We start from the raw sequence: 12,789 nt of genomic DNA on the forward strand, positions 1-12,789 counted from the left end.
GGGAACAAGTTGACGGCTTAGATTGAAAGGTATGGCTTCTCCTGTCTTCGCAGAATCGTAGGCATTATTAAACAAATATATCCTACTTTCAATCTTTTGGTCTATTGATTGACTAGTGATATTTTTCTAGTGATTGAATGGGCTTTTTGTTTTGGTCCTCGAAAGAAAAACTAACCATTCGAAATTTTGAAGTCATATACACACTATAGGGTTTCTTAAAAATATGTATGGGCCAGTCTTGGATGTTTTATAGGAAAAACATATAGCTTCTGAAAATAATACATACACTTTGTCACCAAAAAAAAGAGTCTGAAGATTGGTATGGATATTGAAAATTATACGATTATTTACACTATATACGTATAAGTTTAACAAAAAGTCAGGATGGCCGAGTGGTCTAAGGCGCCAGACTCAAGTTCTGGTCTTCGAAAGAGGGCGTGGGTTCAAATCCCACTTCTGACATTTATTTTTGTGCATTTCTTTTTGTGCGTTACTTCCTAATTAATTTGTTCAGAGATAAGTTTTTGGGTTATATATTATTGCTAAGAAAATAAGTTAATGAAGAAAAATTAGCAATGTTAATTTGATCGGTTCAAGTTCATTGATAAATTTGGTCCGCTCAAGTTATTCTTCCATCCAAGTGTTGTTGCCTTGATTAAGTGAAGCAGAGAATGCAATTATGCAAATGGCCAACGAATTTTGTTAAATGTAGAAAAATGGCATATCTAATGAAAAGTTGAATGGGTAATCTGCTGAAGAAAAATTAATGCAACATGTTTTTCATAAACATTTGGCTATATAAACATGCATGTTACATTGAGATCAAGACCATAATTATTTATAAAACTCACAAAAGGCAAACATCAAGTAGCTAGAGAAATGGCATTGAGACGACTTTGTGAGATGCAGTTTCTGTTTTCGCTTCCACCAAAACTATTCTGGGATAGTTTTTTCTACCATATGACTCATATATCTAATTAGAACCCTTCAGGTATCTATTTATAATAACTCTCACCTTATTCATATGTTTTGTTCATAATTCGTAATTGTTTATGTTGGTTATTAGAGATAAGGCCTTGGCAACGAGAACACATGACCATTGAGTCAGTGGATCACGAAACGAGAAGCATGACGCAACGGTTTACCGTACCTGAATTCTTTGAAGGCTATAAGATGATTACATCAACTACAAAAGTTAATGATTCCGCCATTGGCTTGTATAGCCTCGTCGATATCAGTGTGGAGTACGATAAGACTGGCCCTGAGATCAAAGACCTTGACCAAGTCCAATTCCTTGTGGACTATATCAATGAGTTGGTTCTTCGTACTGGTGGTCAGCTCCTACGACGTCTTAAGTAATGGTCCCGTGGGACGTAAAATCGATCCAAACTATATATGACAAGTGTTCCTCGCGTCTATACAATAAAGGGATCTCTAAGAAGATAAAATAGATATAGAACCTCCCATGAGTTGTTGTACTATCCAGTCCTTTAATATATAGCTACATATTAAGTACCTACTTGTGAATGTTTCAACGTAACTGCTAAAAAGTAAAAACACACTGGCATCGACTCAGCATGATCCCAACAAACCTGCCCTACCGATAAAATTGCAATTTGCAAACAAAAGACATGAGTTTTATTATTATTATCATCATCATCATAAGACTGTTTTTGACAATTTCCACAGGTGGGCTTTTACCTGTATAATTCACAACATCACAATAACCTATGCTTCGACCCTTTAATTCAATATCTACAAAGACCAATAAGACACAGACTTTGGACCCTTTTTTTTACTCTAAGCAAACCTAAAACTAGAACAACCACAGACTCTTTCACTCTCACTTGCCCACACGCATTGAATTCAAGACTGGAACCAAACTGAAGACAACTTACATCCACCTCTTTGGCCCACCGGTAGAGCCAGAGCCACCATCTCTACCCAACATCGCCATCATCAAACTTCCACCATGGACTCTTCCTTCCGGAGCTAACCCCAATCCTGCTTCATACTCATTGAGATCAACATCAGTCTCTGGAGATCCGGTAGCACTTCTCGCTTTCATTGTATCCATGTTCATGTCTTGAGAACCGCTAAACTCTTCCTCGTTCTCTGTTTCGCTGCTGCTTACTCTCGGTTCTTGGCTCTCGGAAGTTATAGTCATTCCTCCGTGAACCCGGTTATCCTGAACCAGACTGTTATGGAGTGCACAAAGACCAGTCTTACCGCGAGCAAACGAGGTACAAGGACCAGAAGAAGACTGTCCCGCATACTCAGTCTCGGGTTGACCCCACGCACACCTTTTCCCTCCTCCATGTGCTTTGCAAAAGTCGGTACTACCTTGAGCACTTTTGCCACAGCCTTCAGACTGACATCTCTTTCCTCCACCATGTCTGACACAGAAATCAGTTCTTCCTCTAGCACTCTTTGTGCATTCGGGAACCGCACATCTCTTACCACCGCCATGTGCCACACAGAAATTGGTACCTCCGTGAACACTCTTGGAGCAAGGATCATCTCCTTGAAAGGCACATCTTTTACCTCCTCCATGTCCTTTACAGAACGGCGTGCTTCCTTCTGCTCCTTTGGTGCAACCTGAGTGTGTACACCGTTTTCCACCACCGTGTGCTTTGCAGAACATTGTACTCCCTTGTGCTCCTTTTGTGCATCCATTAGATTGACATCGCCGACCACCACCATGAGAGATACAGAGTCCTGAAAGGCCTTCAGCGCTTTTAGTGCAGTTCTCTCTTTGGCATCTCTTTCCTCCACCGTGCCTGATACAGAGTCCTGATCTTCCTCTAGCAGCTCGTGTGCAATCTTCATGGCTGCACCTTCGACCACCTCCATGGGCTATACAGAAGTCAGTACGGCCTTCTGCACTTTTGGTGCATCCGAGAAACTCACATCGACGACCACCTCCATGGGCTTTACAGTACACAGTTCGACCTTCGGCACCTTTGTGGCAACCATGTTTCTGGCATCTACGTCCACCACCATGGGAAATGCAACGACCAGATGCGCCTCTTGCTCCCTTATGACATCCTTCGACTTGACATAACTTTGAACTAGAAGAATTCTTAAGCTGTGGCTTCAGCTGCTGAGATAAACCGGAAGTACATGTACCCGAGCTTATTGGTGTTGTTGCTGCCGTGTTAGATGACAGTTCCAGAACATGAGCAGCAGGAATGATGACATTTTTGGGAATATGGCCTAAGAAGGAGCTTGTTTCCTTGCTTGAAGAGGCTTGCAATGTCGGTAATCCAAACCCTTGCCTCCAACCACACGTTGCAGATTCTTCATTATTTGCACGCAGCATGTCCGCAAGAGATTGAAATCGGTTGGCGTGCTGCTGGACCGCAGTGATCTCAGATTGACAAGATCCTCCACCAGAAAGACTCAATTCAAGATCAAATTTCGGGGAAGGGACCTGCAACCCTTTCATTTTCAAATTAGCTGGTTTTTTGTTGCTAGCCGTCGGTTTCTCGTTGCCAAGATGGAGGCTAAAGTCGAGCTCAATATCCATGGAGGACGCCTCCTCAGTTTCTCTGGCAGAAGATAAACTCGTGCAAGCAGTTGCCGAACTCCCTTTGCTATCAGAAGAGCTTGAAGAGTGACCGAGTCTTAAGGAGAGTAAAGGATCAGCTCCATCAATCAAATTCCATTTCCTTTTGATTCCCTTGGCATTAGACAACGGAGAGGCAAGGGAATCAAGACGCAGAGTAGTATCCGCGGCCTCAGGGACTTCAACTTGAAGGGAACGTCCCAAAATCTTATAAGAATTCGAAGAGGAATTACCAGCAAAAGCAATGTTCTGGAATCTGGAATGCATGGTCACAACTTAAAAATGAAAACTTTCGTCAAGAACACCAAAAGCAAAGACGCGAAGCCAAGAGGACAACAACAACTTCCGGGTTAAGAGAATAAAGCCACAGCTCTAATAAGAGTTAGAAGACCTTATAAGCATCTCCACCGCCGCTTACAAATCCTGAGGTGTCACACCGATCCATCTTCAAATAAAAGTTCAAATCAAATCTAACAGAGCTGATTCGAAAGTTGCTCACAAACCAAAATTAGTTCTTCTCAATCTTCACGCAAGGATTACGGTAGCAGCTAACCATCCTGCTTCATATAACAGATAATAAACAAGTGAGTGGCAGTAAACCGCAATAGAGCAGTGAAAAATTCAATTGGGTTACCAAATCTACAGAACACAGATCATTTAACACCTCAAATCTACAGAACACTTAACATCTCCAGAACACACATAGTTTAGGACAAACACCATAAACCAAGATTAAAAAGCACAACCTTTTTATTCGTTAGTCAACCACAACATGAAACAAAACAAGAGATCTAAAAAAACAGATTGAGAAATGAAGAATTTTTTGTCAAAGAGATACACCACAAATGATGGATTATTCACTAGCTTCATCGATATGATTCCATGAGAAGCTTAGAATAAAAGAGAGAGAAATCAAAACAAAAGAGACCAAACCAGAGTACTTCAAATCAAAAACTTGAGTCTTTCTAGATTAAACCGACACAAAATTTCAGAAATAAATGAAACAGAACAAGGAAAGAAAGCAACGAGAATAACAGAATTATTCAATTTCCCAGACATCGATCTCAGAGACATATTTTTTTTGTCTCGAATTAAAAAGAAGTCAAATTTCTCTGAATTTCTCATCAAAAACAAACATGCAAATTCAACTGAAGAAAAACAAAAACGAAGAATGAATTTACCTCAATTTTGAATCTGATTACGAGATTTTCACGGCATCGATTGATAAAATCAAATCGCGATTCTCAATCTCTCTCTCTCTCTATCAATAAGCGAAATTGAGTACTTGGGGCTCTACAAATGTTTTGGGTGTGATTGAAAAACCTAGGGATTTGCAGCGCCGGCGAGAGAGATCGAGAGAGGTATAAATAGGAGAGGAGAGAGAGAGGCTTTTTTTTTTGAAGGGAGTGGAAATGATATCGAATCTGAAAGGAGAGGTGAGGAGGATAAAAAAACCAAGGGTAAGACGACTGGTTTGCCACACGTGCCATCAGAATCTTTTGCACGTGCCACTTATACCCTTTTAATATTTTTTTTATGTTTTTGTATTGACTGACTATTGATCATAAGTATAAGCTACAAACACATTAATCAATTCATTAAACAGAGAACACATAAATTCATTTTTACGCACCAGCTAAATTTAATCAAAAATAAAATGAAGTATTTGACTGCCAAACATGATATGTCCTCCACTTCCTGATAATCAAATTTATCCTACCATAAATTTATATTAAGTTTGATTAATGGTATTTTTTTATCAATAACATTGTACTCTGTTATGCAGATTTGAGTACAGATAATGATATTAATATTAAGAGTTTAATTAGGATACGTATGGTTTAAACGAAGCCAAGATTGTTTGTGGCGGTTGGAAGCATCAGCAGCAAAGAAAAAACGAAGGGGTAATTTGGTGCGTGGCGGCTGAAGCAGCAGCGGCTCGTCACCGTTCAATTTGGTTTTGTGATTATGACTGTGGTCCCCACATGCGTCTTTTATGGGTCCCGCACGATTCCCCTCGGGAAGGTCTTCTACAAATCTACGACAGCGTAATTTTTTGCGATTTTTGTTTTTAATTTTTCAAAAATATATAAACCGACGTCGTTTCTTGGTTTTTTTTTGGCTATCGCTGTCCTTAGTAGGAAACCTAAAAAGGGTCCACGTACGATAAAAGAGTGGTTCACGTTTGCAAATGCAGCAATTTCGTTAGATTTTGTTTTTACTTTTTCTAGGTCAATTGTATTATTTAGATTCTCTAATTCCTTTTTTAGATTTCTATTTACTTCAAAACTACTAGTAGTATTCAATTTCGTAAAAGTACGTTAAATACCATTTATATGTCAGGTAAATAATCGCTTTGCGTAATTCAACATGCAGGTGAAATTTCCCCCAACTTTAAAATCAAATCACTAAATATTGAGTTAAAGGTGTATATTGTAGAACAAATTAATATTTTTGAAGATAACTGCTGAAGTTTATGTCACTGTGATATACTATTATTTATCAAGAACAAAAAAATGCTCCAATATTATATAGGTGTAGTCATTGTGTAGAAAAGGTATTATTAAGCAAGATATTTCGGTCAATTAATTTTAAAAAATTTGTGTCTTCAGAAACTTTGAAATATGCCTTTTCAAAACCAATGATTTTTAAAGTTATTTTTACAATATATCCAAACTACTATTTATGTAGGTGCATCAGTGCATGCTTATTTTGCACAATATATAGCTTTACTTCTGTAATCCTTTTTAAAAAAGAAAAATCACCTTGGCCCTTGCTTAATATTGAAACTAAAACCATTTAAAAAAAAAATACCAAAACAATTTACACCTTACTATAAAAGAAAGGAGATGGTATTATCTTCCTATTTCTCATGTCGGTGTAACAACTCCTTTGGCCTTTGTGAGTGGAACTCATAAATTTATAACTTTTTCATATAATTTTAATTCACATGCACGATTATAGTATTTAAATACACATTTGTACATGAAGAATATAGAAAAGAATATGCTCTACCATGTTCAACCTCTTTTTAGTCTTTATATTCTTTCCAGTCCCGAACACGTGTTATGTTTGGACGCATCTTTCAAAACATAACATATTACCTATCTTGACATCTAAGTAAATTCTAACCACTAAAAACCAAATGTGGTAGTAAACGTTAACGTATGAGAACTGTAAAATCCACATTATAATTTGCAGAAAAACAGTTGAAAATAAACAATATACTAATATTTTACAAAAATAAAATTAAACTTGAATATGTTTGTACAAGAAGGTATAGAAAAAATATATTTTTCGGTACTTACGTAACGATCTCAGCCACCGTCACAGCAGCAAACACGAGAAACAGAACTCCTCCGACATAAGCAATTGCCTGTTTCGAACCAAACGACATGTAAACATTTCCGTCTTTAGAACACACTCTCTCTCCCAAAATTGTTTTTTAAATAGTCTAAACTTTAGATCAAAACAATAAAAAAAATGGTCTTAAATCTTTATAAATTAAATTGTAAGCCTACTATCAAGTCATAAAAGCTAAAATCTAAGCCTTAAACCATAAAACATAAATCATGAACCTTAAAACCTAAAGAAAATTATAGTATATACTTGTGATTTAATTTTTATTTCCGCGGCTAGTTTCATTAGTTTGGGAATAATAACGCGTTGTTGACAGATTGGATCGGACATAGGAAAGAATAAAAACAATAAAAGATGTTATTTTGACTCTTTTTTGGGGAGGAATAGATACCAAGTGATGTGGAAGACTTGAGATCAATGAACATAGAAGCTTGTTTTTGCCACTTGCCCAAAGAATAAAAACCTTAATCTCTCACTTTTCTTTCTATCATGTTAAATCTCAGAACACAATACGAGATTAAAAATTATATCCTTTGACTAACTAAAACAAAACTCAAAAAGGTGGTTTGGAACTTTTAAAACCATGATTAAAGCTAGTAATTTGCCATTAGTATCTCGTTTTTGTGTAATAAAAGCTGAATATATCCTAGGATATGCTGGCATTTAGTATATTCACCCTAAATTTTCATGATAATCTAAGGACATGGATTTGTTTCATATTTCATTAATTGTTTTCTACTTTTTTAATGCAACCATTAAAGTTTTATTCTTCTTAACCTTTTACTTGGTCAGGATGCAGGTTAAGACATGTAACAAAAATCTAAACCTGACACTATAAATGAAAAAGGAGTATTCTTCAAGTGCTTTTGTGAAATAATGATTTTCTAAAATTGATTTGATCTATATAAAGTATAAACATGTATATACTGTCTATGTGTATGTATATAGAGATAGATAAAGAACGGAATTAGTTACCTTCTCTGATAAGAAATTTCCTAGCAAAGAACCGCCCAATACTGCAAGCTGCGATTAACAAACCAAGCTGCAAGTTAGAGTTCTTGTGTCTTCCAAGTTTCAGGAGAATTGAAAAAATCTTTTCTTTGATGGGGTTTTAAGTCTTAATAGTACTTAAAGATACTTTTGACTAGCCCAAATAGCTAGGATCTTTAAAGTGTTCACATAGAAGTTTCAATCAAAAGATAAAGAACTCACAAGAGTCGCAGCACCGTGACCCGCCAACGCTCCAGCGATGACACCCAATGGTGATGATGCAGCCGCAAGAGCTTCAAAGAATTAGAAGATTATATACACTTTTGGAGTTTTGGACCTGAGGTTTTGATTTATCATGAAATTTGAACTTTTTGAGTCTCACCAATTGTTGAGAAGAAGGATTTGTCACCCCATTCCGCAACAAAAACCAATGCGAAAGTGCTGATGATGGTGTTCGCGGCTGCTACTATCCCGGCTCCATTACCTGAAAGCTCTGAAACCGCTAGTTCTGCCTGTAGATAATAAGTAAATAAATATTGACTTCTTGAAGGTTGCATGGAAATATACAAAGAGTGAACGAAAGGCTAAAGAGGTTTTACTTCTTTCTGTTCTTCGTCAGCTTTACCCTCGTCTGAAACAGCATCTAATAACGTTGAAACACCGAAGTACACCTAAATGTAACAAAAGTGGTTAATACTGTTTCATGGTTAAGACTATGCTCTGTACAATATGATCCAACCCAAAATGAACCATAAACCAGGCTTGAAAACCAATCAACATCTTCATTGTTAGACCAGTAACTTTTTCTACATAAAAATCCAAACCCAATAGAGCCTGAAACTTATAAACTTCATGACAATTTTAAGACCCTTCGAATCGAAAACTGAACCAAAACCAAAACAAAACTCATAACAAAAGGGTTACAGCTACATTTGGTTTCACTTGGTAGACATCATATACTTAGGAAGATATACTTGCTAGACATAAGAAAGGTCCAAACCAAGCACCCGTGGTTAGTACGACTCTGCTAAGAAAGGTGAATAAAGAGATTTACCAGAAGACAAACTGCTGCAATATCATCTATAGGCAAATCGGTTCCACCAAACCTGTGTTCTCAAGCATTGACGTTCAGCATCATCATGGAACTTAAACCTGCTTAATAATTTTTGCCAGAATACTCAAACCTGAATGGAAGAACTTCATCGACATAGTGGAAAGTGCGTCCAAGCACTACAGATATTATCGTCATTATCCTGCAAAATTACCAAGTTTTATAACGTTGCTCTACAGATTTCAAAGTAACATTTGGTTTCAGACAAGATTCACGGACCATAATAACGCCTCTGTTTGAGAAAGAAAGCATACCCTAGAGCGCCAAAAGTCCCCACGAATACGGTAGCAGCAGAGTTCCTTGCTGCTAAAAGGGCCTAACCAACAAACATGAAAACTTATCACAATCAACAGAATCATTGATGACAAAGAGAGTTTCTAAAGCGTAGATTAACATCTCAAGATCATACCGCAATGAAGAAAGTCTTGTCTCCAAGTTCAGAGAAAAAGATAAGCAAGAAAGCCTACACAGACATAGACAGAGCAAAAAATAAAATTTAAGAGTACTGGAATTGAAGAAGAGATAGTTCCCGGTTCTGTGCAAAAGGAAGATTCTCTAACCGAAGCAAAACCTGAGCTAATATCTCCAAGGTCTCCAAAAGAAGTGACAAGTGACTGTGTCACATTGGGAATTGACGAAGCTGCAAAAGCTGGATCAGTGCCTAGTAATGCAACCGAACCTGATACCGCCAAGAACATAAGAACTCTCTGAATCTCTCTTCTTGAGTGAGCTATCGATGACTCAACCAGAACATCAAGATTTCTATCATGCTCTTCAGACTCAGCTTTCTGAACAAAGCAAACACAACAACTTATTCAGCTTATGCATTTAAACACATTCTCTCCACTATTGTTCAACCTTAAAATCAATCATCATTATAATAAACCTACATTACCATTTTAGGTAAATCCACACAGAACAAGCAATTCAGAAATCTCCTCTAGGCCTTAACAGAATCTCATCTAAAAAAATTCAAAAATCTACCAAAAGAAGATTGGTGGAAGGTAACAAAAATCAGAATCACCTCGAGGTAACAAGCCGCATCGTTTCGTTGGAAGCATCGAAAACCTAGCTGCTGAGATTCATTTCGACGCAATTGAGTCAAACATCTGCACAGAATTGTGAAAAGACGTAAACTCCTACATGGCTACATTCCATTCGCATAGCAAATTCAAAAGCCGATGAACAATCAATTATCAAATTTACCTAGAAAAGTATTGATTACGAACCGAAAACCCGATCGGAATTGGATAAGCGGAGACGCATCTCCTCGACGATGAGGAAGGAGAAGAAGAAGTAGAAGAAAAATCGGATTTGGGAGGCCTAGGGTTCTGGAATGGAATGCGAAGCGACTCCGAGAGATTCAAACTTAGCATTTCTTTCCTGAGGATTTTGTATTTCGCTTCTTCTTCTTCTTCACAGTGTGATTCTTCTTTACTGCGAGCAAAAAACCTTTGGCTCTGTGTTGTTCTGAGAAGATAGTGAAAAAAATCCACAAAACTAGAGTTATTCGCGCGCGTCCACGTAGTAACAGCGCACGTGTGGGAAAAACTCAAGCAACTGTTGAATACACGTGACGAGTTTCGAGCCTATATATCATATTGGGCCAACAATAGGCCCGTTTTCGTTAAAATGCCTTCGCAGATAAGGCTTTTTAGGACAAACTATTTTAGTATTTTTCTTTTCCTTCGTTTGTTATCATCTTCACAGTTTGTCAACATTCAACAATTTGTCTTTTTGTTTACTATTGTTCTGCTTTTCTTTTGTTTCACGATATTATTTTTTAAAATGTGAATAGTTATGTCACATTTGAAATTCTGCAACTTGATTTGCTTTATTGGCTGCCGAATGCCAATGTTCTATTAAGTCGGCGAAAGCTTAGCTTAATTAAAAAAAAATTGATGATAAAACGGTTACTTTTACAAATGGACTAGATTATCATTAAGAAAAAAACATGTTTGGTATGCAAATTATATTAGCCATAGGGTACTTAACAAACTAAAATTAAAATTTTCAACGTGACTTTTACCAATAAAATAGATGACTCTACTTTTAGTTATAGAAAAAAATGATATGATTTATATATAATAAAATAAAATAAAATCTATAACGATACTTTTTAGCATCATGCTAATGGTCAGTGGCAGTTTGACATAAATTCATGTAAAATTATAAGTTATTGGAAAAACTCCTCATGCTCTTTAGTTTTTATTATTAGTGCTCCACCAACCCATCATTAAAAGGCCAAATTACATATATTAGTAGTTCTGAAAGACTATACATATATATATTATTAATGTCCTAAATTTAGACGAACAAGTAGATTATTCATTGATTCAATATATATGATTTAAAGCCATGAATTGCATATTTAACCGATTTAATATCTCTTCTGCTTTTGAATTTGTGCTGTTTTAGATATTATTGATGAATTCGTGCAACTCCAGCTTAAGGTATGTACAAGCTTTAAGCTTATGTAGTCTTAAATCAAATATGTATTATATATACTAATTTGTTTTAGTACTTCATTCGTGTTATTTTTAACGATTTCTCCACTACTATAACATTTTGTGGAAAGTTTTGAAAGGTGATTGAGCCGCCTACATGGAAAACTTTCAGATATTCATGGTAAATGATCTCACTTTATACACATCAACAAAACTTATCACCAACCTAATATAAATAAATATATAAACAAGAAACAAGAGAGAAGAAGTGAGCTAGTCCACTTTGTTTATACTTAATATTAACACGGACTAGTAACCCAAGTTGTATATAAACCCATCACTCCTTCTTTGTCAATCTCACTCTCTCATTATCCACTCTCACATTTTCATTTAAAACACACATATTTTCAATATGGTAGGCCAAATGAAATCGTTTCTCTTCTTATTCGTTTTCCTTGTTCTAACAAAAACCGTCATATCAGCTAGAAAACCATCCAAATCGCAACCAAAACCGTGCAAAAACTTTGTCCTCTACTACCACGACATAATGTTCGGTGTCGACGACGTGCAAAACGCGACTTCTGCAGCAGTTACCAACCCACCGGGCCTCGGGAATTTCAAATTCGGGAAACTCGTTATCTTCGACGATCCTATGACCATAGACAAAAACTTTCAGTCCGAACCTGTGGCAAGAGCTCAAGGGTTCTATTTCTACGACATGAAGAATGACTACAATGCATGGTTCGCGTACACACTTGTGTTCAACTCGACTCAACACAAAGGGACGTTGAACATAATGGGAGCAGATCTCATGATGGTGCAGAGTAGAGATTTGTCTGTTGTCGGAGGGACAGGTGATTTTTTCATGTCTCGAGGGATTGTTACGTTTGAGACCGATACCTTTGAAGGTGCTAAGTATTTTAGGGTCAAGATGGATATCAAACTCTATGAATGTTACTAAAAGAGACCATTAAATGGTTCCAGAGACAGAGAGAAAGAGAAAGAGGCTGAGTCCTTTGAAACTTTTTGATAATTTAATAAGTTTAAAAGGTGTGTAACAATCTTATATTGGAATTTTATGTTTTCTGTTCGATATGTGGTTTGATAATTATGTAGTATATGATTTGTTATGTCATGTGTTGTTTGACAAACCAAACACAGTGTTATACAATATCAGATTTTGATTACTACTGAAATTTCAATCTAGCTTTATAATGGACACATGCATGGGATGATAGTAAATTGAGTAGGAAAAAATATTTCTACAACACCACTAGTCAATATAATTGTAGTATCTAAAATTACTATATGAA

General features: G+C 36.6%; 4 protein-coding genes, 1 long non-coding RNA gene and 1 other non-coding gene across 6 annotated transcripts, besides 1 other annotated feature; 4 read left to right on the top strand and 2 right to left on the bottom strand.

Annotated features, from left to right (window-relative positions):
• The first annotated feature begins 378 nt into the window (after positions 1–378).
• On the top strand, positions 379–462 carry AT1G64120. Its single transcript has one exon. It is a non-coding gene; the product is annotated as a tRNA-Leu (tRNA).
• Positions 463–848: 386 nt separating this feature from the next.
• AT1G64130 (Polyketide cyclase/dehydrase and lipid transport superfamily protein) lies at positions 849–1,513 on the top strand. Its single transcript, NM_001334148.1, has 2 exons — positions 849–991; positions 1,067–1,513. Exon 2 carries the CDS (start codon positions 1,093–1,095, stop codon positions 1,357–1,359), a length of 267 nt encoding a protein of 88 aa, NP_001319316.1. The 5' UTR covers positions 849–991; positions 1,067–1,092; the 3' UTR covers positions 1,360–1,513.
• Positions 1,514–1,618: 105 nt separating this feature from the next.
• AT1G64140 (WRKY transcription factor) lies at positions 1,619–4,985 on the bottom strand. Its single transcript, NM_105087.2, has 2 exons — positions 4,750–4,985; positions 1,619–4,125 (listed from the first exon to the last, which is right to left on the bottom strand). Exon 2 carries the CDS (start codon positions 3,833–3,835, stop codon positions 1,895–1,897), a length of 1,941 nt encoding a protein of 646 aa, NP_176596.2. The 5' UTR covers positions 3,836–4,125; positions 4,750–4,985; the 3' UTR covers positions 1,619–1,894.
• Positions 3,951–4,013: a sequence feature (AT1G64140.uORF1).
• A 481-nt stretch (positions 4,986–5,466) lies between the features above and the next one.
• On the top strand, positions 5,467–5,678 carry AT1G08653. Its single transcript, NR_139471.1, has one exon. It is a non-coding gene; the product is annotated as an other RNA (long non-coding RNA).
• Positions 5,679–6,660: 982 nt separating this feature from the next.
• AT1G64150 (Uncharacterized protein family (UPF0016)) lies at positions 6,661–10,551 on the bottom strand. The gene is made up of 12 exons (NM_105088.4): positions 10,236–10,551; positions 10,054–10,138; positions 9,590–9,817; positions 9,439–9,492; positions 9,284–9,345; positions 9,103–9,171; positions 8,973–9,024; positions 8,518–8,589; positions 8,301–8,430; positions 8,141–8,211; positions 7,904–7,951; positions 6,661–6,944 (listed from the first exon to the last, which is right to left on the bottom strand). The coding sequence occupies exons 1-12, from the start codon at positions 10,403–10,405 to the stop codon at positions 6,873–6,875; spliced, it is 1,113 nt and encodes a 370-aa protein (NP_564825.1). The 5' UTR covers positions 10,406–10,551; the 3' UTR covers positions 6,661–6,872.
• Positions 10,552–11,768: 1,217 nt separating this feature from the next.
• On the top strand, positions 11,769–12,665 carry DIR5 (Disease resistance-responsive (dirigent-like protein) family protein). The gene has a single exon (NM_105089.3). It carries the CDS (start codon positions 11,889–11,891, stop codon positions 12,435–12,437), a length of 549 nt encoding a protein of 182 aa, NP_176598.1. The 5' UTR covers positions 11,769–11,888; the 3' UTR covers positions 12,438–12,665.
• Positions 12,666–12,789: the final 124 nt, after the last annotated feature.

This window comes from Arabidopsis thaliana, assembly GCF_000001735.4.
Source record: "Arabidopsis thaliana chromosome 1 sequence".
In the NCBI taxonomy this organism is placed as follows: Eukaryota; Viridiplantae; Streptophyta; class Magnoliopsida; order Brassicales; family Brassicaceae; genus Arabidopsis; species Arabidopsis thaliana.

Excerpts from the sequence above, each read along its gene's own strand:
- AT1G64130 (NM_001334148.1), top strand. The coding sequence starts at position 1,093 with ATGACCATTGAGTCAGTGGATCACGAAACGAGAAGCATGACGCAACGG.
- AT1G64140 (NM_105087.2), bottom strand. The coding sequence starts at position 3,835 with ATGCATTCCAGATTCCAGAACATTGCTTTTGCTGGTAATTCCTCTTCG.
- AT1G64150 (NM_105088.4), bottom strand. The coding sequence starts at position 10,405 with ATGCTAAGTTTGAATCTCTCGGAGTCGCTTCGCATTCCATTCCAGAAC. Across the intron at positions 9,493-9,589 it reads TTAGCTCAGGTTTTGCTTCG|GCTTTCTTGCTTATCTTTTT; the intron begins GTTAGAGAATCT and ends ATGTCTGTGTAG. Across the intron at positions 9,346-9,438 it reads ACAAGACTTTCTTCATTGCG|GCCCTTTTAGCAGCAAGGAA; the intron begins GTATGATCTTGA and ends TTTGTTGGTTAG.
- DIR5 (NM_105089.3), top strand. The coding sequence starts at position 11,889 with ATGGTAGGCCAAATGAAATCGTTTCTCTTCTTATTCGTTTTCCTTGTT.